Source organism: Watersipora subatra, chromosome 9 (assembly GCF_963576615.1).
Source record: "Watersipora subatra chromosome 9, tzWatSuba1.1, whole genome shotgun sequence".
Classification (NCBI taxonomy): Eukaryota; Metazoa; Bryozoa; class Gymnolaemata; order Cheilostomatida; family Watersiporidae; genus Watersipora; species Watersipora subatra.
Window position 1 is genome coordinate 48,647,695 of NC_088716.1, and position 24,679 is coordinate 48,672,373.

Here is a 24,679-nt window from a genome sequence, read left to right on the forward strand (position 1 = left end):
GAATGACGAAGAATGTGTGACTTGCTGTTTTTGATGCAAATCGAAGCTAAGCTCTGTTTATCTTTCATAAAATCAAAAAAGCTACTAAGTTAAACTAGCCAAAGGTCAATGACCTCTACAAATCTAAATAAAAAGTTCACGGTATAAGTTTTCTTTCAGATCTGATACAAGGGGAGTAAAAGTAGATTAAATCTGTTACAGGAATGTCGCATAAAAATGCAGTGTTGATGTATAGGTGTAAGTGACGTTTTAAAACTTCAGATTTCAAAAAGGTTTGTATACCTTTGGAGAATTCTTTTGTTAAATTTGAGCAAGTAAATAGATATGTTGAAGGGAATTTGTAGTAATACAATATTAGATTAGGTACATTAGTATCAGATAGGTGTTAAATTTTTAGCTATTATCAGAAAGGATAGGTAATTTTAAAAGAATCTGGTGACTATAATTCTAGTGAGATTCTATAACGTATTAAGATTGTTCGTGAATGTTTAACACTCTATCATGTGGTCATTTATGTGTAGCTGTCAGCATCCGTGATTTACCATTTTAAAGTGAGAAGCGTGTTCATTAGTAATTGTAAGAGTAATAATCTCTTGGAATCGACTCTTAGAGAAGTACTTGCATGTTATGAGTTTACTTCAAAAAATCTTCAGTACATGTGAACCGGAAATAAAAGGTTCTATTACTTAAGCTGGTACAAGATATTGCGACCTCTAAGAATCTAGATCTACTGCTAAAGGACTTTAAAACTTCCCCATACTTGGAAGGACTATGGGCAGGTTAGTGAAGAGTAACAAGGCTCACCACATTTCAGAATTTAAAAAATAAAGAACTTATTTTTTAAAAGCCTTAATGGTCATCTTCTTCATCCCATGTAACAGCCTTGAACCACAGATAAGCATCTGGAAATGTTAACATAAGTGCAAGGATTATAGGTAGGTTAAGTGTGAAGAATAGGTTCCCATCATTTTAGAATTTGGAATTTGAGAGATCTACGAGGACCGCACCCTCAAAACAAAGTCTTGAAACCAGCTGAAGCAAGGAGCTTTAATCTTAATTTGAATGTGCCATGTTATTCGTGCATGACGATCAGATCTCATTGTTGAATTTTTTAAACAGAGATCTTGCATTATAAAAACTCTAAGTAGTCCACACAATGTACTGCCCCTCCTCCTTTAGAAATAGTCTAGAACCAAAGCTATAGCAGTTTGAAATTGTAGGATAATTGTCAAGATGGTGTTACTGCCACACTAAAATAAAGACTGAATAGTTATATCAAGGTGAAACTGTGGTTTTAATTTTGGAAGCAAGTATTATTAGATACGGGGTGGATGTGGTTTCCACCCCAAATGACTACTTTTAGAAACTATTCCCAGGTGTCATATCTTGCTTTTTATCTGCTAGAAAAGTTTAACTGCTGACTGATTTCCACTCAGCGTGTTGAAGCGATAGTCCATTAGTGTCCATATAGGTAACAGCCAATAAATGTATTAAACACAAAATTTTTTTGGAGATAAATAATAACAAAAATTAAGGCAGTACGTACTTAACTCTATGAGTGTCATAAATGAAAAGATTGTACGAAAATACTCCATCAGTGACACCTGCACAACGCATCATCTCCAACTAACAGCTTCCTTATGATGCAGATTGTGACACACAAATAAATGTCAGTAATGGTGTACACGTACAGAGTCTTAAAAATCCTTAAAAAAACACAAATCCCATCATTGCATGTAATGCGGTGTCAAAATAATGTTGTGGATAAAAAACCAGACAGCCTAAAAAAATGATAGCTTGAAAGACCATCAGCAAAGATTCAGAGTGAGGAATAAGACGATGCTAGAGAGAGCTCTTTTTATGTTAGTCTAAACTCAATATGTACTTATCATCTTCAATTTATCATTCGCTTGAGATCCCCAGCTAAAATGAACAACTGGAAAATCTTAGACGACAATGCGCAGATATTTCCAACCTTGACATTAAGCTCCAAATGCGCTTACTTATATGGCGAGAGATTTTATGAAGAAGACCGATGGCTGACTAGATAATACACGAGGTGACTAACAACAACAAAACGAGTTATGCCAAACACAAAACCATCAGGTCAGAATAATGGACATCAATCGGTGTTTTCATCACTCGCAGGATCTTGGGCTAGCTGAAGGACATGTTCGACAGGCACTGGCTTCCCATCCGAGCCAATGGTTGAGGGTTGGACAACTCCCAACCTCTGTAGTCTATCCATCGCGTTGATCAGCTGCATAGCTTCATATTCCTTCTGCTCTTCTGACATGCCGGCCATTGGGTCTGTTTTCCCGGTCTCATAGCGACCTACAGCAAAGAACATGGCGGATGAGGAACCGCAGTGCTAGTTCAAACTCTGACTATCTTACTACCTAGCCTAACTACCTCTTGTGTTAGGGGTGGTTGCTCTCTAATGAATGCATAACTCCATAAACCTTCTCTCAAACTGTACTAAGGTGATTACGAGGTTTAACTTAATATACATAACACCTAATCCCAGGTTCTAAAGCCTGGTTCCCATATACGTCGCAAAACCGCACGACAGCACCGCAGGCTATTAGCGGTGAAATGTGAACCTACACGTTGGGTACCGCCGAGTACCTCAGGTAGTTGCCGACGGTCAACGCAAGAATTTAATGCTGTTCATGTTTCGCAAAGAGCCGCTAGCAAAACCTTCCCGAAATGCGATTTACAGGTGAAAGTCACTATAATCGAAATGGCATGGCGAGCGAACATTTTTTATGCAGTTATTAGCGATGCAGCTTTATGTGAACAGAAGCCGCTGAGCCTAGCGTCGCATGCGTCTTGCTGCGCAAGATTGCCGCCGGGGTCTCGCAATCGATATGGGAACCAGAATTAATTGATGCTCTGAGAGCTAGACAAACATATTAGCTCAATAAAGGCATGATTGAAAATACATGCATACTACCGCTGTCATCATTTCTGTTTCTTGGCAAACTTGGCAAAAGTGTGTAGTCAAAGGTACGAGCCAAAATTACCATAAGCGAGTCTCAGATACAGGTAGCCATCGTGTTTTTTTACGTCATCGAGCCGTTTGCACATGCGCTCGTTCACGAAAAAGCCGCCATATTTGTAGAAAATGATCGTTTTCCTTTTATTTAATAATACTTTTTGGTGTTGTTTTGATACTATAAAAAAATTGCAAAGAAAAGCATCGTTTTCAAACATTTATTGCAAAAGCTTTGTGTTTTTAACGATAAAATTGTCTATAAAGATGGCCGACAATGATAACATTACGTCACGAAAAAACGAAGGATAATCATTATAAATTTAGGAAAAAAGCTAGTAAAAATAAATGTCAGAGCGATGAGAGTATGTAAGTTTCAGCTAAGGACTAATACCATGCTCTGAACAGCCTATGATCTAGTGTTAACCCAGCTTTACACCAACTCTTATGGAAAAGTTAATCGCTGCCTCTTAAAACAGCTGTACCAGTTATCTGCCTCGACCTTCATCCAATTAAATGAAATTGTTGGTCTCACAATGCATGATTTAGGTTATATAAATCACTTTTACCCAGTATATAAACACCAGCAAGAGGTGCCATACACTTCATGGGGATGTTATGAATGTGGTAATATTGAATACCGAATCCAAGAGAAGATCTCTACCCTAAAGTAAGAATTAAAGTTAAATCACCAGAAGAACAGCTCCAACACAAAGATATACTATACAACGCTTCAAAATGTATGCTGCCTTCATGGTCATACATTTCCTATGAAACGAATCCGTAGATTGCAATTTTTGCAAAATCGCCACTTTTTAAATCAACAAACAATAAAATTCATTTTCTCCTTAACTTTATCATCCTCTCAAGCTCTAACCTATACTTAAGCATTATTGATGGTGATGAGAAGAGTTGGACACCCTAATTAACACGCTGACCATATTTACCATGTGGAGGTAATAACCATTATTATAATTATCGTCTTACCTTTGAAGTCTCTTTTGACTTTATTAACCAAAATATTTAGAAGGCTTTCTGAATGTCAATCAAAGGCTGCTATGGAGTTTTGCTAGCATTAAAATAGCTAGAAGTCTTATCCATACTGCGTTAGAACATCAATTAACTAGCAATTATTATACTATATTATAATATACAGTCAAACATGGATAACTCACCCACGGATAGCTTGAACACATGGTTAACTCGAACGGTTTCTTTGGTCCGTTCCCACGTAATGATAAATTGCTTTAGATAACTCGACCTCAACTCTGTTAACTCGAACTGTTTTTTGCCCAACGGCTACCGAGACGGTTGTTATCGCTTTAGAAAATCACTTTATTCCAAGTCATAGAGGTAAACCTCAACTTTTCGTAAATCATAGGCGTTGTTATTACCACCGTCGGCAAAATATTTTTGTCAACGACTTTTCTAAAGGTTTGGTGAATTTTGATTTTTACCAAACATCCACTTAGCGATCACCTTTCGGAAGCATGGAAAAGTGAGGTGACCTTCGCATAAACTTCAAGAAAAATCGGCAAAATTGATCTCGGTTAAAACGCTCAAAAGAAAAAGATGTCTTTTCTTCTGAGCATTTCAACAACGATCAAGTCTTGCCAATTTCAATCTAAAAAACGTCCTGGCAATAACATCACCTCAAACAACAAAACAATCTCAAATGATAGAAAAATCTCCTATACTTTTTGATAAAAAAGTTTTAAACTTTACATTAGAAGCATTTAATTTGAAACAAGCCATTTATGCTTTTGATTTCTATTATAGTTTGTATATGTGCATGTATCTACTAATAAATAAATACATGGACTTGTGACAGTGCTCTGATAACTTGAACGCTCTGATAACTCAAACACTTTCGCTCGGTCCCGTGAAGTTCGAGTTATCCATGTTTGACTGTATTATTATACTATAACATAGCTGTATAATATATTATTATATTATAACAGCTATTATTATTCTCACTATTCTGTAGTCTTCCTAGAAGGCCACCATTAGTTGTGAACTCGTAGATCAGTAAATGGTTAAATTCCACAAGTAAGCTCAGGTTATATCAGACTTCACCTAACGAGTGCGGCATCAAGTTTCTGAGATAACATAAACAATCTACACACCTGTAACCGGGTTGATGTCGGGCTCCAACTCTTTGTACTCTTCTGTCTCGCTGTCAGAATCATCCGAGTAATCAGCTGTCGGTGTCACCTTGCTGCCACGCATCAGTCCGTACTGAGCAAGAAGGCCAGCAGCATTTCCAAAGCCGCTAGTAATATCAAAAACATACATATTTCTACATCTACTATTAATATTCGAAATATTTGCATATTTCCAAAGTTGCTATTGATATATGATATAAATACTTTGAAAACTTTGAACTCTATTAAAAGCTATAAAAAACATTATAGCAAAATGTTAGGTGTAATGAAAAATAATTTATGTCTTGCCACAAAATATATACTACATAAAAATGCAAACAATTTGGCTGGCTATTTCTTGGATACGACACTAAACACTTGAGCAATCATAGTAATAGCCTGAGAGCCAGCATTAATAGTCTGAAGAAATCATGCTAAAAGCTCGATACACTGTAGTTATAGATACATGTATATTAGTGTAAAAATGGAATGCACTAACAGTAACATATTTAACAAAATAAATTGCATGTACAAACCACTATCTTATTTATGAGAATGGTTAGTGGCCTCAGACAAGGTACAAATTAGAGAACACCCTACATTTTAATTAATGCTGTCCTTCCGCTCCAAAAACTACTGTTAAGAGAAGATAACTTCCAGTTTACATCAAACCATGCCACTAAAGCTTTTCTGGCAAATTTGCTTACTCAGATGGTAACTACGACCCCATAAAATAAAAACAAAAACAGTTATTACGAATTATAAACAGATAATATAGCACAAGTCTTCTCAAACCTGTATTTTATTAGACGAGAAACATTTTCCTTGCAGACAACGTACAGAAGGTCTGCTACCACCTGCTTTACCTGCAATATAAATCAAACAAGTTCAGCTATTCTTACATATAAACAGCATCACTCATCTGCTAGAGAAGTTTCTCAAGACAAACAAACCTTCACCTAACATCAAGATTTGCACAAGAACATGCAATTGGAATAAAGTGTACAATTACCCATCGCATGTTTACACAATGCAACCGAGGGGTTTTTGTAAGTTAAACCAAAGTCAGCTGTAGTTGCTGTTTATGGAATGTATTGTTGTTCTGCTGAAAACATTCAGAAGATCATCAGTCACAGAACTGTTATTATACCCGATAGCATACACACTTGCAATGAAGGATGTCAAATAGGAGGGAAGTAATTTAACACATCAGAATTACCCATCAGCATCCTTGCCAAGTCTCCCGGTTTGGCCGGGACCCTCCAGTTTTTTAAGTCAGTCTCTCTTTTGAACAAAATCTCCCGTTTTCCTCCAGTCTTTCAATAAAAGTAGTGGTTTAATTTTTTTACTTGTTGTTTTCCCTTTGTTTACTAGTTGTGAGCCCTCATCATCATACAAAGTTAGCAACAATGAAACAGATCGCTATTAAATCGTATGTTCACCATAAAACCTGGGCTATTTAGATTTAGCAACATTAATGTCTAATGATTTGCTCTACAGTTTTTCATCAATAAACAAAAATTATACATGGAGCTGTGACATATCGTTGGCAAACGACCATGACCTCACATTAATAGTAGCCTACCTGAACATTGAATAAAATCGTGGAAGGGCCTCCTATGTAGGTACTAATGAAGAAAAAGAAACTTCACAAAGAAATCTAGGCTTCAGATTCAACTACTACATTTACCGTCAATCTCACACTTTTTTTCCTCAACTACTTGGCAAGTATTCCCATCAGGCACCAGATACAACCAACTCAACAAACATCGCAAGTCTGCCTTTGGGTTAGAATATATCTGACAGCCTTTCCTTGTTTCAAGAAAGGCAAAAAGAAACAAGAATATGTGGGAATATGGTTTTAACTTCGCGCACTAAATCCATCATCTAACTCAAGGTAGAGTGTTCAGCTTCCGCCTTACTGCACTAGAAACAGCATGTAACTAAGGGTGAGGGTTCAACTTCCTGTACTAGAAACAGCATGTAACTAAGAAAGAGGGTTCAATAACCTGCAATAGAATCAACATGTAACTAAGGAGGAGGGTTTAACTTCCTGTACTAGAAACAGCATGTAACTAAGAAAGAGGGTTCAATAGCCTGCAATAGAATCAACATGTAACTAAGGAGGAGGGTTTAACTTCCTGTACTAGAAACAGCATGTAACTAAGAAAGAGGGTTCAATAGCCTGCAATAGAATCAACATGTAACTAAGGAAGAGGGTTCAACTTCCTGTACTAGAAACAGCATGTAACTAAGGAAGAGGGTTCAACTTCCTGTACTAGAAACAGCATGTAACTAAGAAAGAGGGTTCAATAGCCTGCAATAGAATCAACATGTAACTAAGGAGGAGGGTTTAACTTCCTGTACTAGAACCATCATATAAGTAGTGTTCACTACAATGATGAGGAAAAAGGAAGCAATCAAAGGAATGCATACAGTACCAACCTCTGTGTTTGGTGTAGTCAATAGTTTACATAGTCTATTTCTCAGGCTATCTCCCTCTTCGGGCAGCCTTTTGACCTCATCCCTCAAATGAGGTAGGATCTATAAATCGGGTCATTTTTCGTGCTATAGTGACAAAGCAATGTATTTCTTTGCAAACACAGAAATTTTGCCATAGGAACCATTCTATGCAAAGCAGAATGATTTGGCAAGAAGCCATCGTTTGTATCGGTTGATCTTTGTCAAAAAGAGTAAATTCAATGTAGACGCTTTGATATAGTAACAAGGAGCTGTTCAAATGCTGGTGTGTGCGGTCTTGCAAGAACTGAATATAACATTAGGTGGAACTGAGAAGCAACTAAGCTGCTTCAAATAAAATTTTGGTCCAGTAACAGCTGTTGGATTTCCAGCTCTTCATTGTTGGGCTAGTTTCTGTCTCATGCTAGGATATATATGTGCAAAGACTTAAAAACAAAGTAATTATTTCACAAGTAAAAACAATCAAATGTCGGATGTAAAAGAGTGCCCAGCACGGGTTAACTCAGCCTTATTTCAAATTTAAACTTGTCTAAAAGTCAGTTGTGACAGAAGTAATATCGGACACACTCGCACATGAGAAAAAGTATGACTCACCCTTAGCCGGCAATATTTCCGGATAATTCTATCGGACCTTGAGAGATGGGTGAGAGCTGTGACTAACGGAAGCACCCGGTCCCTCTGAGAAGCAATTGTTGTATCCTCCAGCACAACCTCGAGATATCGCAAAATCTCAACAATAGCACTCACATCATAACCTTGGAATGACCTTGCCACAGCTGCCGCTGCTGACTCATCATGGCAAGGAATTAAGAAGTGAGCGGTGAAGACTGGGAGCGTAGTGAACAAGTTCGATGAGTGTCTATAAAATAAGGTACCTCATCAACTAACCTGGCATAATAACAGTCTAACTGATCAACTAGCCTGACATGATAATAGTCTACCTCATCTACTAACCTGACATGATAATAGTCTACCTTATTAACTAACCTAACATGATAATAGTCTACCTCATCTACTAACCTGACATGATAATAGTCTACCTCATCTACTAACCTGACATGATAATAGTCTACCTTATTAACTAACCTGACATGATAATAGTCTACCTCATCTACTAACCTGACATGATAATAGTCTACCTCATCTACTAACCTGACATGATAATAGTCTACCTCATCTACTAACCTAACATGATAATAGTCTACCTCATCTACTAACCTGACATGATAATAGTCTACCTCATCTACTAACCTAACATGATAATAGTCTACCTCATCTACTAACCTGACATGATAATAGTCTACCTCATCTACTAACCTGACATGATAATAGTCTACCTTATTAACTAACCTGACATGATAATAGTCTACCTTATTAACTAACCTAACATGATAATAGTCTACCTTATTAACTAACCTGACATGATAATAGTCTACCTCATCTACTAACCTGACATGATAATAGTCTACCTCATCTACTAACCTGACATGATAATAGTCTACCTCATCTACTAACCTAACATGATAATAGTCTACCTCATCTACTAACCTGACATGATAATAGTCTACCTCATCTACTAACCTGACATGATAATAGTCTACCTTATTAACTAACCTAACATGATAACAGTCTACCTTATTAACTAACCTAACATGATAATAGTCTACCTTATTAACTAACCTAACATGATAATAGTCTACCTTATTAACTAACCTAACATGATAATAGTCTACCTTATTAACTAACCTAACATGCTAATTAGCATTCAAAGCTTCCCTCGAGTCTGCAAACCAGTATTGATAATTAAAATACAGTCAAGTGTCTACTCATGATGTAGAAGTCTGGCAAATATGCGATTCCACACATAAAACTATTTCCAACTATTGAGAACTAAAGTTCATTGAAGCATCAGTTTTGAAAGTAAAATTCAAACCACTAACTGTGAAAACTACTTTGAAAATGTAAACAATATAAAAAAACAAAATCCTGAAACATGAATAAAAAATGTGTTTAATTTCTCTGCTAAAGCAAGATTAAAACACTGCCTCCACCTTTCCCTTCATTGATCTTCGGCATCGTCAAGCTAACACTTTTGGTCAATTGTCTCTAAATCAATATTGCAATAAAACCCTGTTATTATTAATTATCTCATTATTAATTTATTGTTGTACATTATAAAATTTGTATTGTATTCTTTGTATCTTCAACATGCTGTATAAGCAATTAAAGCAGATGCTCTCACAATGTAAATAATCTGTTCGGAAAATGTTGATGCTATTTGGATTTCAACTTTATAAAAACAGTGAAATACATGTAAATTGCCTAATCCATTCCAAGATCCTCTAAAAGTCATCTCTTTGGCACTTGAAAAGGAAGGAAAAGATTGGACTTAGCCTCATAGATGTAATAAACCCTTTATTATATCTATGGATTTATTATAACTATGCTTAGCAAATAATTCAAGCTTATTATTTATTATATCTATGGATTTATTATATCTATGTTTAGCCTTTTAATTTAATGTCTGTACCGTAACTGTAGTATTATTGCAGGTTTGTATTATTATGGTTTACATCGACAACCTTCTCCTTTTTCTTATAAGTTTCACTTGGTTTATGGTCCATGATTGCGGTAATTTTACATTAAGTTAAGGGGAGAGCACATTTTCACTGTTAACTTATATCGATTATTTTTGTCTATACAGCAAAGTTCATTCTGCCAAATGTTTCATATTTTTAAAATAAAGTAAAACAAAAATATATTTTTACTATAATAAGAGCTATGTCTATCTGTCTGTCTGTCCATTCATTGACAGGATTCAAGGTTAGCATTAAAGATGGCTTTTAACGATACTCCAACTCGTGACATTCACAATGGTAGATTAAAACTCTAACACCTGCACCAATCGATCGCCTCAAAGTATTTCTCAATAATTACGCAGTCAGCAACACACCTGACATTCTTTCATGGCGAATTAGACCGCCAGGGTACTAGCATATATAGAGATAATCCTATATAGTCATACCTCGACATACGAGCTAAATGCGTTCTATGACTGAGCTTGTATGTCATTCTGCTCTTATCTCAATACAATATTTCCTATATAAAATAACTACATACAAATTAATTCATTTTCAAACAATGAAAAACTACTGAAAACAGGATATTACGATGAAAAACTTAATTTTAATTGTTCTAATTAAATAACTACGCTCAAAAAGCGAAAGAATTACCTATTTCGTGACTATGATCTGCAATACATCGTAACGTTGCTATGTACAGTAATGCATGGAGTTCTTACCTTCAGAACAGACGTAGTTGCTAATGGCAGTGTGAGAGAGACGTGACAGCAATACATACTGTACCCTAAACTTTTGTGACACTACGTAACACAACATTATTATTAAATTCAACTTAAACGAATTTAGCTTTGTAAACATATACTCAAAGCTAAGTTTTAATCTTCTACTAAACTTAACTTTAATTTTAACATCGCCTTAACTTTTTATTATCTGCTTCCGTTTTGAAACTTTTTGCCTCATTTTCACTAAAACTCTTAGGCGACAGTTGTAAAAACTTTTTTCAAATTGGTACGACGAGAAAGACCGATTGATGCTGTTCTCGAAAGCGGCCTCTCACGTACTTGGCGATTTAATGGCCATCAAGAATCGGCTCGCATTTTAAAGATTGCTCGTATCTTGATTTTCTCTTATGTTAAGGCACTAACTCATATGTGCAAGACGTGACTGTGCGCCGCTTCTCCCCCCAAGTGCGGCAAGCGAGAAAGCGATATTTCTAATTCATAATTCTTTACTTTATGTAGAATTTCTGTTATAGAGATATATCTTATAGGAGAACCTACTGTATATGCAGAATTTATCGAGATTCTGTCAGAGATTTTTGGGCTATAAAATAAGCTCAATGAACTACTTTGTATTTCTACAACATATGATAGCTTTAGCATAACAAAAAGTCCTAGAAGTAATTTAATTTGTATAATGTGGTTTTACTGTATGGTAGGGCTAAATCAAACGTTGTGAGCTAATAACATTTAACAAGTTAATCGTTAATAATTACCAAGTTAACGAGGTTAAATTACTGCACTCAGATTTGTAAAAAAGTTCAGAAACAGCAACCGAATAGCTCAAAAATATTAATATTTTTTGGCAGTTGATTCTCTTCATTGATTACCTGTATCCTGTGATTTCCCTTTTTGAAACAAGTTTCCAAAATAACCTTTTAAGCCAACATTTTTTTACATTTGTTTTTAATGTTTTAGAGAAGATTGGACAGATGGTGTGATGAACAATACAGTCCAGTAATAAGCGCTCACAAAGGAAGGTTCATTCCACTTACTTGATTATCTCCAAGTGTTTTTCCTTCGTAGCCCAACTGTGGCAGAGCAGATTCCTGATCTCGGACACCAGTCGTGTTAGACTCGACTCTAAAGGAAAGAACTCATCATCCCAGGGTGAGATCGGAAGAGTGAGATTGTATGCTGCCTTCAAGACTTCCACAGCAAGGTCAGCCTCACTGTCAGAGAGATCCTGCAACAGAAGCGATTTCTACTCTGACTAGGATTGTAAGATGCATGACTAGGAATAGTCTTGCATCTTACAATTGCGCCACTCAGAGAACTCTAAATGAGAGGATACAATTTAAAGGGACCCACCAGTTACTTTCTGGTTTAATCACTGAACAGTAACAGTTATCCTAAAATTCTAGCGATATCCGCAGATCAAAAAAGAACAAAAGTTTGCAAACAGATATAAATACCTATCAAATTTCAATTGACGTTATTTTGAATGAATATTTTATGAGAATAAAATTTCCAAGAAGGCAGTGAAACAGCTTACAATAACCACTATAAAAATTGGTGACTAATATATTATTGGCTAAGTAAGGCATGAATAGATACAAACTGATGCTATGCATTGTTCCCATATGACGATACCAGTCACAGCTTACAAACATATATATTTCAGTTCTTATACATCCAGACATGTACATCCAAGCTGTAGCGAAAAACTTTGGTTACAAAAATAAACAGCTCATAATAAAATTGCTTATACCGCTCTACAGGAAATGATGCTAATATGTAGATATTAGCATCATTTTCTGTAGAGCAGTATACATGTATATTTGATTGTTTGCAACTTGTATATTATGTCTATGGATGCAAGTCCTTGAGGACACTGATATGTTATACCCACAGTACAGAACATAAGTCATTGAGGACACTGATATGTTATACCCACAGTACAGCACATAAGTCCTGGAGGACACTGATATGTCAGACCCACAGTACAGCACATAAATCCACGAGGACACTGATATGTCAAACTCACAGTAAAGCACACAAGTCCATGAGGACACTGATATGTCATACCCACAGTAAAACCCACAAGTCCATGAGGACACTAAGATGTCATACCCACAGTATAGCACACAAGTAGATAAAACATGGTAGTTCACCATAATGTATCCACATTGCCGGCTATGCCTATTGTTAAATTGCAAACTATACGCTATACATAAAGAGGATAACTCATGACATATGAACACTTCACTTAATGTGAGATAAAATCACTCAAAAAGCTAATATATTCATCTAGGGATTAGACAATAGAAAGTCACAAAAAGAATTGCAAGCTATGAAATGAGAATGTGATGCCTCTCAACAAAGAAGTTGTCTTTCTCTACAGTAATTGTATTTTTGTTCAAACGTAGCCTTTCCATGCAAAGAAAGTTCCAATTTAGTTCCACACAGGAATTGTTTCTCCTCACAGGAGTTGTTTCTCTACACAGGAGTTGTTTCTCCACAGAGGAGTTGTTTCTCCACACAGGAGTTGTTTCTCCACATACGAGTTGCTTCTCCACACAGGAGTTGCTTCTCCACATAGGAGTTGTTTCTCCACAGAGGAGTTGTTTCTCTACAGAAGAGTTGCCTGTCCACACAGGGGTTGCTTTTCAAAGAAACAAGAAAATAAAAATGAACTAACAATGTGAGCATAATACAATCACAGAACCTTTGTGCTTGATGTCATATCCTGCAGTATGTCAGCAAGGACGGGCATGGCTTCCCACTCTAACATAGCTTGTGTTCTCACGGTCTTCACCAAAGCAGTAATAAGAAACATTAGTCTCATATCATAAAACTACAAGAAAAATCAGTTGAATGTCAACTATTGCTAGAGATTTGCATAGTCATGTAAGACTGGCCTTAACATAAAACCTCGGCTGGCTTTGAGCTTGTCACATGGTGAAGGAATTGAAGGAGGGTTCACACAGTGCTATACAACAGCAGCAGGAGAGTTGAGAGACAGCAGCTGTAAAGAGGTCGTATACAACAGGAGCAGGAAAGTAGAGAGACAGCAGCTGTAAGGAGGTCCTATACAACAGCAGCAGGAGAGTTGATAGACAGCAGCTGTAAGGAGGTCGTATACAACAGGAGCAGGAAATTAGATAGACAGCAGCTGTAAGGAGGTCCTATACAACAGGAGCAGGAGAGTTGAGAGACAGCAGCTGTAAGGAGGTCCTATACAACAGCAGCAGGAGAGTTGAGAGAAAGCAGCTGTAAGGAGGTCGTATACAACAGGAGCAGGAAATTAGATAGACAGCAGCTGTAAGGAGGTCCTATACAACAGCAGCAGGAGAGTTGAGAGACAGCAGCTGTAAGGAGGTCCTATACAACAGCAGCAGGAGAGTTGAGAGACAGCAGCTGTAAGGAGGTCCTATACAACAGGAGCAGGAGAGTTGAGAGACAGCAGCTGTAAGGAGGTCGTATACAACAGGAGCAGGAAAGTAGAGAGACAGCAGCTGTAAGGAGGTCCTATACAACAGCAGCAGGAGAGTTGATAGACAGCAGCTGTAAGGAGGTCCTATACAACAGCAGCAGGAGAGTTGAGAGACAGCAGCTGTAAGGAGGTCCTATACAACAGCAGCAGGAGAGTTGAGAGACAGCAGCTGTAAGGAGGTCCTATACAACAGCAGCAGGAGAGTTGAGAGAAAGCAGCTGTAAGGAGGTCCTATACAACAGCAGCAGGAAATTAGATAGACAGCAGCTGTAAGGAGGTCCTATACAACAGCAGCAGGAGAGTTGAGAGACAGCAGCTGTAAGGAGGTCCTATACAACAGCAGCAGGAGAGTTGAGAGACAGCAGCTGTAAGGAGGTCCTATACAACAGGAGCAGGAGAGTTGAGAGACAGCAGCTGTAAGGAGGTCCTATACAACAGCAGCAGGGAAGTTGAGAGACAGCAGCTGTAAGGAGGTCCTATACAACAGCAGCAGGAGAGTTGAGAGACAGCAGTTGTAAGGAGGTCCTATACAACAGAAGCAGGAGAGTTGAGAGACAGTAGCTGTAAGGAGGTCCTATACAACAGCAGCAGGAGAGTTGAGAGACAGTAGCTGTAAGGAGGTGCTATACAAGAGCAGCAGGAGAATTTTGAGGCAGCAGCTGTAAGATTTCCAGAGTTTGCACTGAGATTGATTACAAAACACCATTTTCAAGCCATAGTTGTAATTCCACAATTGCATTCTATGGCAAAACTAATGTGAGAGCGAGCAAACCTAGCAGCGACCCTCACCTTAGGTAAACTCGGCAGAGGTCAGTGGCTGAAGAACACAGGCTTAAACCCATTGGTAAGACTCTGGCATACTTTTAGAGCTAACTAACATATTACTAGTAACCTAGAGTGACAAAGGCTTTACTAACCTATGCTCTACTAATTTCTGGCCACTGCATATTGGCTGTTAATAAGTAAATGAGACTAGCCAAATTAATATCTACCTTGACCTCCGGATGAATCGACTCATCCGTGTAAGTGCGAGCGCGTTGAATGATGCTCAGCACACATCTTTCTTTAGCACACAGTGACTGCACCTGCGTAGAGGAAAGGATAACTTGAGGTCTTGATGAACTTGTCAAGCAGTAGATAAACAGGATGGGTATCATTTCGGTTCAATTACCCCAAAAATTAGATTTGAATACATTTTGGGAACACAGGCTAAATAATGCTGACAGCGCTTCATCCTTCATAAGGAATGAGAGGAAAACATGTGCGAGACCAATTAATGGAAGAATGAGCTCAAAATACGATGAAATGGATAATTGTTATGGATAGAAACAGCTACAATGAAGAGCTCAATTAACCCAAACATGTATGTTTAAGCCTGCCTTACATACAATTCACAATCTAACTCAAGAGACACGGAAATGCCACGCCGGGGTCCTGCATCAATGGCAAATCACGTTAGTGTTGTTTTTGTGAGGCATATAAGTGTGTCTATTCAATACCATGGTTCAACGATATTGCACTGCTAATCAACCTCCAACAAACAAAAGTTTTTAAATTCTGTTTCTCGGCAAAACAACAGTGATGTGGAGAATACTTTGATATTTGCAAAATAGATTGGAACCAGACTCAATAAGCTATCAAGAAAGGAAACAGACAGCTATACAAACTTTAGAAATCTAAAGTTTATGCAAAACTAGTCTAAATTATCACTAACATAAAAGAGTTGTGTGCTCCTGGTGATAAAAAATAGTTTATCAACCCTAAGGTTCGTAGAACCTCCTATGATGGCCATTGTAATTTACATGGTTATTGTCAGTTTTTGTGTTTTTTTAAACAAGTGAATTATTGTTTATTGTACAGAATTTTTTAAGCTGAGAATATATTGACACAAAAAAATAAAAACTACAGCTTTTGTTGAAAATAAGCTCACAAGTAATTGTATTTTGGTTCGGACATAGTCAGAGATTTGGTGGTAGGCAGCTAAACTTCATCATATTCATAATGGTTGGTAGATTGATAGCTACAATTTTCATAGCATTTCAATAGTGACTTATAACTGCAATCATATACACTACATCAGAGCACAAAAGCAACTGGTTGCCTATGCGTGTCACATGACTGGTCCATTAGTTATTAACAATTTCTGTAGGTTCAGTAGAGCATTCTAGGATTCAGCCAGCATTGATTATTTGATCAATTTTAAAGCACATAAATTACATAATTTTTCATTGTATATTTCAATACATCAGAGTCGTGGCTTTCGAATGACCTATTGTTTGCCATGGTGAGACAGACATTGGTTGGTGTTTATAGGATTTCCCCAGAGCTCTACCGCGAAAAAGTTTACTGGCATAGTCTCGAAAATTGTAACGTCACAGTTCTCATATTCGTGGTTGTGTGCTCTTACCGCTTATTTATCAACTACGAAACTGACGATAATGACGCTAGTGGCAGGCGAAGGTAGGACAACTCCAGAGAACAAATGAAGATGACAAAGGAATCAATGTCATTAGTTCTCCATGTACATATTATTTCTGATAAGTACCTCAGACTCCAAGAACCATACTATATTTTCCCGATGATATTATGCACTAGCTCTTTATTTTTAATGCGATGTTAAGTGTGGTGACTGAGACTAATTAATTTCAAGCATTGCGTGATCTCGAAAGTGCGATTGACATTTAGTCCTAGGGCCACGCAACCCGCAGGTCATAATTTAATCGATGTGATTTCATTACCTTTATCAACGACAGTACATTTATTGAAGCATAATTAATTAACCCAGAACAAGTGTTTGTATTGGTCGGGCGTTAGCACGATCGCGGGCATTGTTGATTATCTAGAGTCTTAGTTTATTATTAGCGCTCTCCGGGTTTAACAGCACCGATTGTCACAGAAAAACTCAGCCTCAATGGCAGCGAAAGGGATCGACGACCTAAGGCTAAATGAGAATTATGACGTCAGATTTTGAGTACCTGAACCAAGTGTTTTTTTTTGCAGGACGTACTTTTGACACCTCATTTTTCATAGTTCTATTATTCTTTGTGTATTGAATATAGGCTCATTCGAAAGCCAAGACTCTTGATGTATTGAAATATATAATAAAAAAATTATGTAATTTATGTGCTTTAAAGGTTGACTTGCAACAAAATTCACATTACAGTTATTTGGTATCAAAAGATTCACCATGTCTTACTCTGTTGTGTTGTAGGTGCAAAATATGTGGAAATGTGATTACAAGCTCTTAAAAGCTCAAAAACGAAAAACCGCCATAGATTGGAATCTCTTTATTTCTCTGACATAGTCATGAAATTTGGTTATTGTCTTGTCACGTGATGTTCTCATGTGAATTGAAAGGCCAATAAAAAGCTCAATATAAAACTTATCGTAGCACTAGTTTATGACAAACACTTCGGGTTTTACCAAAGACCCCTATCATATATACATGCTCGCTACTTTACAGTTTTGTTTCGGCCTGGTCTAATCATCTAGTCGTAATCTGATCATGTGACCCAATACTTCGCAAATAATTTCTGCATCACTTTTCGATTATCACAAGTGATCAACAGGCTCGTCATGATTATCAGACAATGATATGTACTCCTTCAAGCTAAGGCTAAAAAATTAAACCAATTTTTACGGTAAGTTATGAGATATCACTGCTAAAAGTGACAGCATTACAATGACGATAAAATAGACGCGTAAGAACAATAGACATGGTTTTATTGAATGCGTGAAGTATATTTGTGAAAATATTTCGACGAATAAGGTTGTATGAAAGTGTAAACAGAAACCATCTACCACAGCTACGTCACATTTGAGACCGTTTTGGAAAGAGAATCCAAACTACGGTGGTCTCGTGCGGCTACGATTAACTGTTCGTTTTTGAGCTTTTAAGAGCTTGTAATCACTTTTCCACATATTTGGCACTTACAACACAGCAGAGTAAGATATGGTGAATCTTTTGACATCAAATAACTGTAATGTGAATTTTGTTGCAAGTCAACCTTTAATAATGGTCAATTAATAGGACGTGATTTTGCGTTGACGAAACTTATAGTTTAGTGTTACTTTTAATTGATATGTTACAACAACTAGCTCCAAAGTAACTTTAAGCTCATTGGCCCATGATGGCAGCATTCTAGACAAATTTGAGCATTCCAGACACAACAAAATTACAAAACAGTAAAACAAATTTTAATATGAAATTTATGGAGAAAGAGCTCCAATGGTTATTACTTGAGATTTTTAATAGCATGTTATGAATATCATGGGAGTATTGCGCAACAGTTATAAGCCAGTAAGAGCTGAGGGAACATGCTCCATAAAATCAAAGTATGTTAGATAATGCTTCAGATAATTAAATGTATCATGAACCAATTTTCAATTTAAAATCTGAAAAGTCAATTCAAATGTTGGAGCAAAGGTTAATCTGTAAAAAATAAACAAATCCCATTGCTGCAGGTGGACAACTCCATTGCGGAGGCGATACGATCATATGTGGAGCTGTCATTTGCAATGATGAAATTATTGTCAGCACCATCATTCTATTCATAAGTCATCGAACAGGATACAGTGGAATAAGGCTTTTAAAAGAACATTCTGGACTGACAACTCAAAAAAACAATACTTTATAACTACAACATAGTCTCAGCAGACACGTGTTTATTTTTGGGCACCCGCAGCAACCATAGGTTAGCATATAACGCCGAAGAAGAAACAACCTTGCTAGTTATAAGTGGTCAGTCAGAGTAATATTCCTTGAATGCAGTACACAAAGTCTTACAGTGTTATTGTTGAATGTCAGGTTGCATAAACATTTCATAGCCTCAGTTACAATTCCCATATCAACATTGTCAGGGAGAAGCACCACTCGTCCCTCTTCTCTGTAGTGTTGAAGGCCTGAGTGACGCATCAGCTGGCAAAAGATTGCCTCATCAAACCATCTCTAGAAATGGACATCAACTTTGGGTTAACCTCAAGGGTGACAAAGAGACAGTAGAAAGGAATGTGGATTAGTTGGGGCTGGCATTGCAAGGTTATACGCTAGTTGCACTATATGACCAGTAAATATCAATTGTTCACATCGCAAAGTCTGTCCTTAGCTGTTCTTAGCCTTGTTTATTGACAATCTATTGTAAAATTTGCTTTCAGTCATAACTATCAATAGTTGAAGAAATTATTTGTATAAGAGCATATTATATTTTGTTCAAAGGGTTACCGACGTAAAACTTTGAAACTTTTATATTTTCCTATCATTTGAGATTTCGTATGTTGTTTTAGGTGATTTGACTGCCACGATATTTCAAGAATAAAATCGGCCAAAATTGATGGCGGTAAAAATGCTGAGCCGAAAAATATGTCTCCAAATATGACGTCAGCAGTGGTGTTTTTTGTTTGTCCCTTTCGTTAGGACATTGGCTATTACATTCAAGTCGCAGTGTTACCCGTCTCTATTGACATATATTTTACATTGTATTCACTCATGATTGTTAAAATAAAACTTCAAATACAGCCTCAGATACATTTCCATAGATGTTTCAAATACTTCAAAGTTAACCTGGCTGTAAAATTTCCCATCGTTTTTCTCGAAATGCTCTGTAAACATATGAGTAGCCGATGCCGATGAGACTGAATATTTGGCACTTATAAACAATATGAAATTATTGTTTATAAGTGCTTAACAAACTGACATTATTTTTGGAAAAGTCTATGTGTGCATTTTTCTTTTGAGCATTTTAACAGCATTCGATTTTAACAGTTTTAATCTTGAAACATCCTGGCAGCCAGATCACCTAAAATTACAAACAAAATCTCAAATGATAGAGAAATATCTTTTTATTTGGTAAATCTTTTAAAATTTAACATGAGTGGCCCTTTATGTCGTTCTACAGCCCTAAAAATAACAATACATGCTTCGAGTGCTTGCATATAAAATTCACGTAAGAGTCAGGTAAATGAAAACAGGTTCAGCAATTTACAGGTTCAGTAGGAGTGCGATTAGCAAAAACATACTCCAATTACACTATATTTTGCTTAAATTAACTTAATTTTTTATTATTCATTTTAATTAGTATTATTTTAATATTAACTTAATTTTATTACTGCTGTTGTAGTTTTAACTTCTATTAATTTTTTTTAGTTATCAACCTGTCATGTTGCAAAAAATTTGAATGTCGTATGAAGGAATTGATTTCGTATCTGGAGATGAAGGTGCACATAGACTTAACATCGCATGTTACAACAAGAGTAAATAAGTCGAGGTTTGATTGTTAATCTCAAAACCTCTATTGTTGAAAAAAGATATTTTAGAATTTATCAGACATGTAAAAAATGAATCAGAGATGACCATTTACTGACATGGAACCGCCTCTCTACATGAGGATTCTGTCTAATAAGTAATATGTTCCAAAAAACCAAGAACGTTAAAAATTGCCCACACTGCTTAATACTATTGGTTAATGTTAGTCAGGGTGTACAATGTGAAGACTCCTCCGTCACCCGCATCTAACATCTGAGAATAACCAAACTTCCTCGAATGATGTTTTGGGTGGTAAAAATTTATAATAAAAATAAAAATATTATCACCTTAGCTAGCGGCACAGTTATTGGTGCAATGAAAAAAAATGAAAGCTAACCACAATTGGTCCCGAGAATTAAAACCATAAACACTAATAGCAGCTGTCACGGTATGTAGCAAGTGTTAGCCATGGGCAGAAACAATGCTGGTAATAAGCAACGGATGGTACCTTACCTTAATTTGTAATTTTGGTTTTAGTTATTTTATAGCGATTAAATATAATTGTGTGTGCGTTTTGAAAAAAAGCAACAAGAGCTTTTTATTAGTATGCAATAACTTGCTTCAGCCTCTATTACCTTTGCAGTAACATTTTTATAGCTCTTCTCTGAACTACTCTTGCTTTTCAAATCTTTCATGCATTTCAAAAAAGAACCTAGAATACGTTCGTTGATTGTAAATATCTTTCATTCTATATTCATATTTGACTATCATATTCAATATTATATGCCACATTCGGCAACACCTCATTGACTGGCAGTGATTGAACAAACACTAAAATTGAAATGTTTTTTGCACCCTGCTCAACAATAATTCAGAGACTGTATTAGCCAGAGAGGGAGACCTATAAGCAGTCTGACTGAAGCTACGCTACTAGCCTGTTACCAGTTCAGTGGTGTAGCAATGGTCTTGGGTTGACACATGTGGCAGGTATGCCAATACATTGTGGTGCAGGGTTGACATATGTGGCAGGTATGCCAATACATAGCGGTGCAGGGTTGACACATGTCGCAGGTATGCCAATACCTAGTAGTGCAGGGTTGACACATGTGGCAGGTATGCCAATACCTAGTAGTGCAGGGTTGACACATGTGGCAGGTATGCCAATAACTAGTAGTGCAGGGTTGACACATGTGGCAGGTATGCCAATATCTAGTGCTCAACGATATTTCAATAATTATGCAACCTAAATTTTGGAACTTACATCAATGTTTAACTTATCCCTGCTTAGGATTCGTATGGCACTGAGAGCGGTTACTATTTTCTGTGAATCGCATGTAGAGGAATTTGGTTCTAAGGCTAAAGAGATCGACCCAAGAAGAGCTGCTCGATCTTCGCTAGACAAGCCAGTAACAGTGAATTTGTCACCGTAGTCGCTGATGAAGGTCTCTATACGTGACATACTGATTGTTTGCCTCTGCGCTGGAGGACCATTTGGCATGCGAGATCTGAAAATAACAGCAAACAGCACTAACTATTATAAAAGTATAAGTTATGAAAAAAATATCCTTGATACAAAAATATATCACAGCAGCCACCACATTTTTAAGGCAGAATTATCTTTGGCAATTATTTGAGTGGGTTTACAATATTAAATCACTTGTTGGTAAAAATCTAATGTGTATGCAGTAAACCCTGAGTGGTGCCAGTTGGCTGTGATAATCACCATTAATATATCTATGCTGGATGGAATGTTTGGTCACAATAATAATTTATCATCTATTAGCATTATTGTATCTTTGTCCGCAATTAAGATGGCTTGGGATTCAAAAATAGTCTATTCATAAAACAGTACTGTTTATCTGCCATTTGCAGTTTTTTAACGAATTATATTGGCCAACATAAAAAAAAACAAAGTCAATTATCTAAACTGATTAATCATATTAACAAAGCCATCTTTTAGAAGATTAGACTGTCAAACATGCTTTCTTAAATTTTTGTCTAAACCAGCCCTTGGACCAGGGGAATTAATTATTAAAGATTTTTAAAAAAGGCTATGTTTAAATTCAGGCTTTAAACTATTAAAACTCATACAAAAGTGTACGAAATATGGCTTTTATAAATGAATGTTAAAGGAAGAATAACAACATAGCAGTTTTGATGTTTCCAGAATAATAGCAAATTCAGCACAATAATTTGAGAAATGAGATTTAAAGCCATCTTTAAGCACCATCGGTAAGCTCTAAGTTGGGTTTTTTCTGTGAGGTGACTCAAAACTGACAATTTAGGTTTGCAACAAGTGGGCTCTTAAGTAATTACACCATAACTTATTGTTTATGATGTGAAAGCATCTGTGTTTTCTGAGACCGGCCAAACTAAAATATTGTTATCTAATTGTTACTAAAACAATACTATGCTTGTTAACTTGGTATATAAATAAGGAAAAACGCATGATTTAAAGAACAATTCAGCTACAGATTGGCATTATGCAAGTTGAGTCGATCTCAACAATAATTCATTTATTATCTACAGAATTGAGTTAATAGGGTAAAAAAGAGTAGTTTTTCTTTCAAGATATCCCATAAACAGAGATTGCTAGTGTATTGTGCTTATCTACTTACGACAGTCCTGTTTTTAGGTTTCGATAAGTAGAAAGTATTACCGCAGCTTTATAGTTTTTTCCCAACTACTTTATATTATAACAAAAACATTGCGTATTGAGATTGAGAAATAAAACCCTGCAAAACAAATCTAGGTCTTTGTAAGGTGGGAATACTCCACTTTGCCCAAAAACCATGTACAAGGAGACTCAACAGCCTAGGAGTTTCTAGTTTAAAGTCTTACAAACAGAAGTCATGTGATAGATATGTTTTTGTGTCAGGGTAAAAACCTAATACAGCTTTTATTGGTTAGCAGTTTGGCACAAATATTATGTAATGAGAAGTAACTTCAGGACTTGATCCTATCAAGGTTGTGCATGTCTATCAGGGCATAAAAACATTTTTTTTAAATTATAATTCAGACAATTCTGTAATTGTGACTTGGTCTTTGTTGTCATAAAGACACAAAAAGTAAATTGGTGCAATAGTGTAAAATTTAGAGGTAGGGCTTAGATCTAAATGAAAATAATCAAAGAATATTCCTTGTCAAAATTACCTGAAACGCAATTTTTCAGATTTTGTAGTCTGTTAAAAGACGTATTGGCAAAAAAAGACGTTTAAACGTTCAACGTTCAAAGGCAACTTCGACAAAAATTGGCAGAACCTTCGCAAAAGATTTATTGGTTAGACTCTTGTAGAGCACTGCAAGAAAATATAACGCGAGAGATACCCTTAAGAATATTTTTGTATAAACTAACTGTACTGCAAGGGCAAAACTTATAATTTGAATGCAGTGCTTATTAGGATATACTTCGACAGTGGAAGTGAAACTCGAGTCTCCAGTTTAATGTAATGTACAAATGTATTTTTTATAACACGCATGGCTTGCTGATGATGTATGTGTGTCTTACCATCATTCAACTTTCTGCCAGTCGTGCTTTTACTTTAAATCATTGTAGTATTTTGCAAAAAAAGAGTGGTCAACTGCCGTCGATGTTTCAAGGAAATCGGTTATGTGGAAACGCAAACGCTGTGTCTCTTGAACGCCTCAGTTATTGGAAGCTTATACTCTACGTGTCTAGTACTCACGAATCAACTTCACAGTTGTACTACAATGAGTAATCAGTCGGTATTAATAAATAATTACATATTTGATATAACTGTGGTTCAATAATCAAAACAGTTGGTCATTCAGATCAAGGGAAAGAATACCAATAGAATCGCTGTAACGCTATATTATTAACATTCCGTTCAAATTGTTGAGCGTATTACTAATTGTAATTGCTGAACTATTTTATTTCGTCATTGTCTGAATTTATCTTTTTATAAAAGTTATATTGTCCTAACATACCAAAGCGTGCTAAATGTTCAATTAACTCCAGCCAAAAATAAATGTACGAAGAAGAATATTTCGCCGATGTAAA

The 24,679-nt window shown here is 36.4% G+C and overlaps 1 protein-coding gene across 1 annotated transcript; it reads right to left on the minus strand.

Moving 5' to 3' along the window:
- Positions 1-1,472: 1,472 nt before the first annotated feature.
- On the minus strand, positions 1,473-24,679 carry LOC137403736 (synembryn-A-like). The gene is made up of 11 exons (XM_068089756.1): positions 24,607-24,679; positions 21,920-22,163; positions 19,204-19,365; positions 15,410-15,502; positions 13,650-13,778; positions 11,977-12,167; positions 8,215-8,479; positions 7,585-7,683; positions 5,935-6,005; positions 5,122-5,267; positions 1,473-2,334 (listed from the first exon to the last, which is right to left on the minus strand). Exons 2-11 carry the CDS (start codon positions 22,154-22,156, stop codon positions 2,123-2,125), a joined length of 1,605 nt encoding a protein of 534 aa, XP_067945857.1. The 5' UTR covers positions 22,157-22,163; positions 24,607-24,679; the 3' UTR covers positions 1,473-2,122.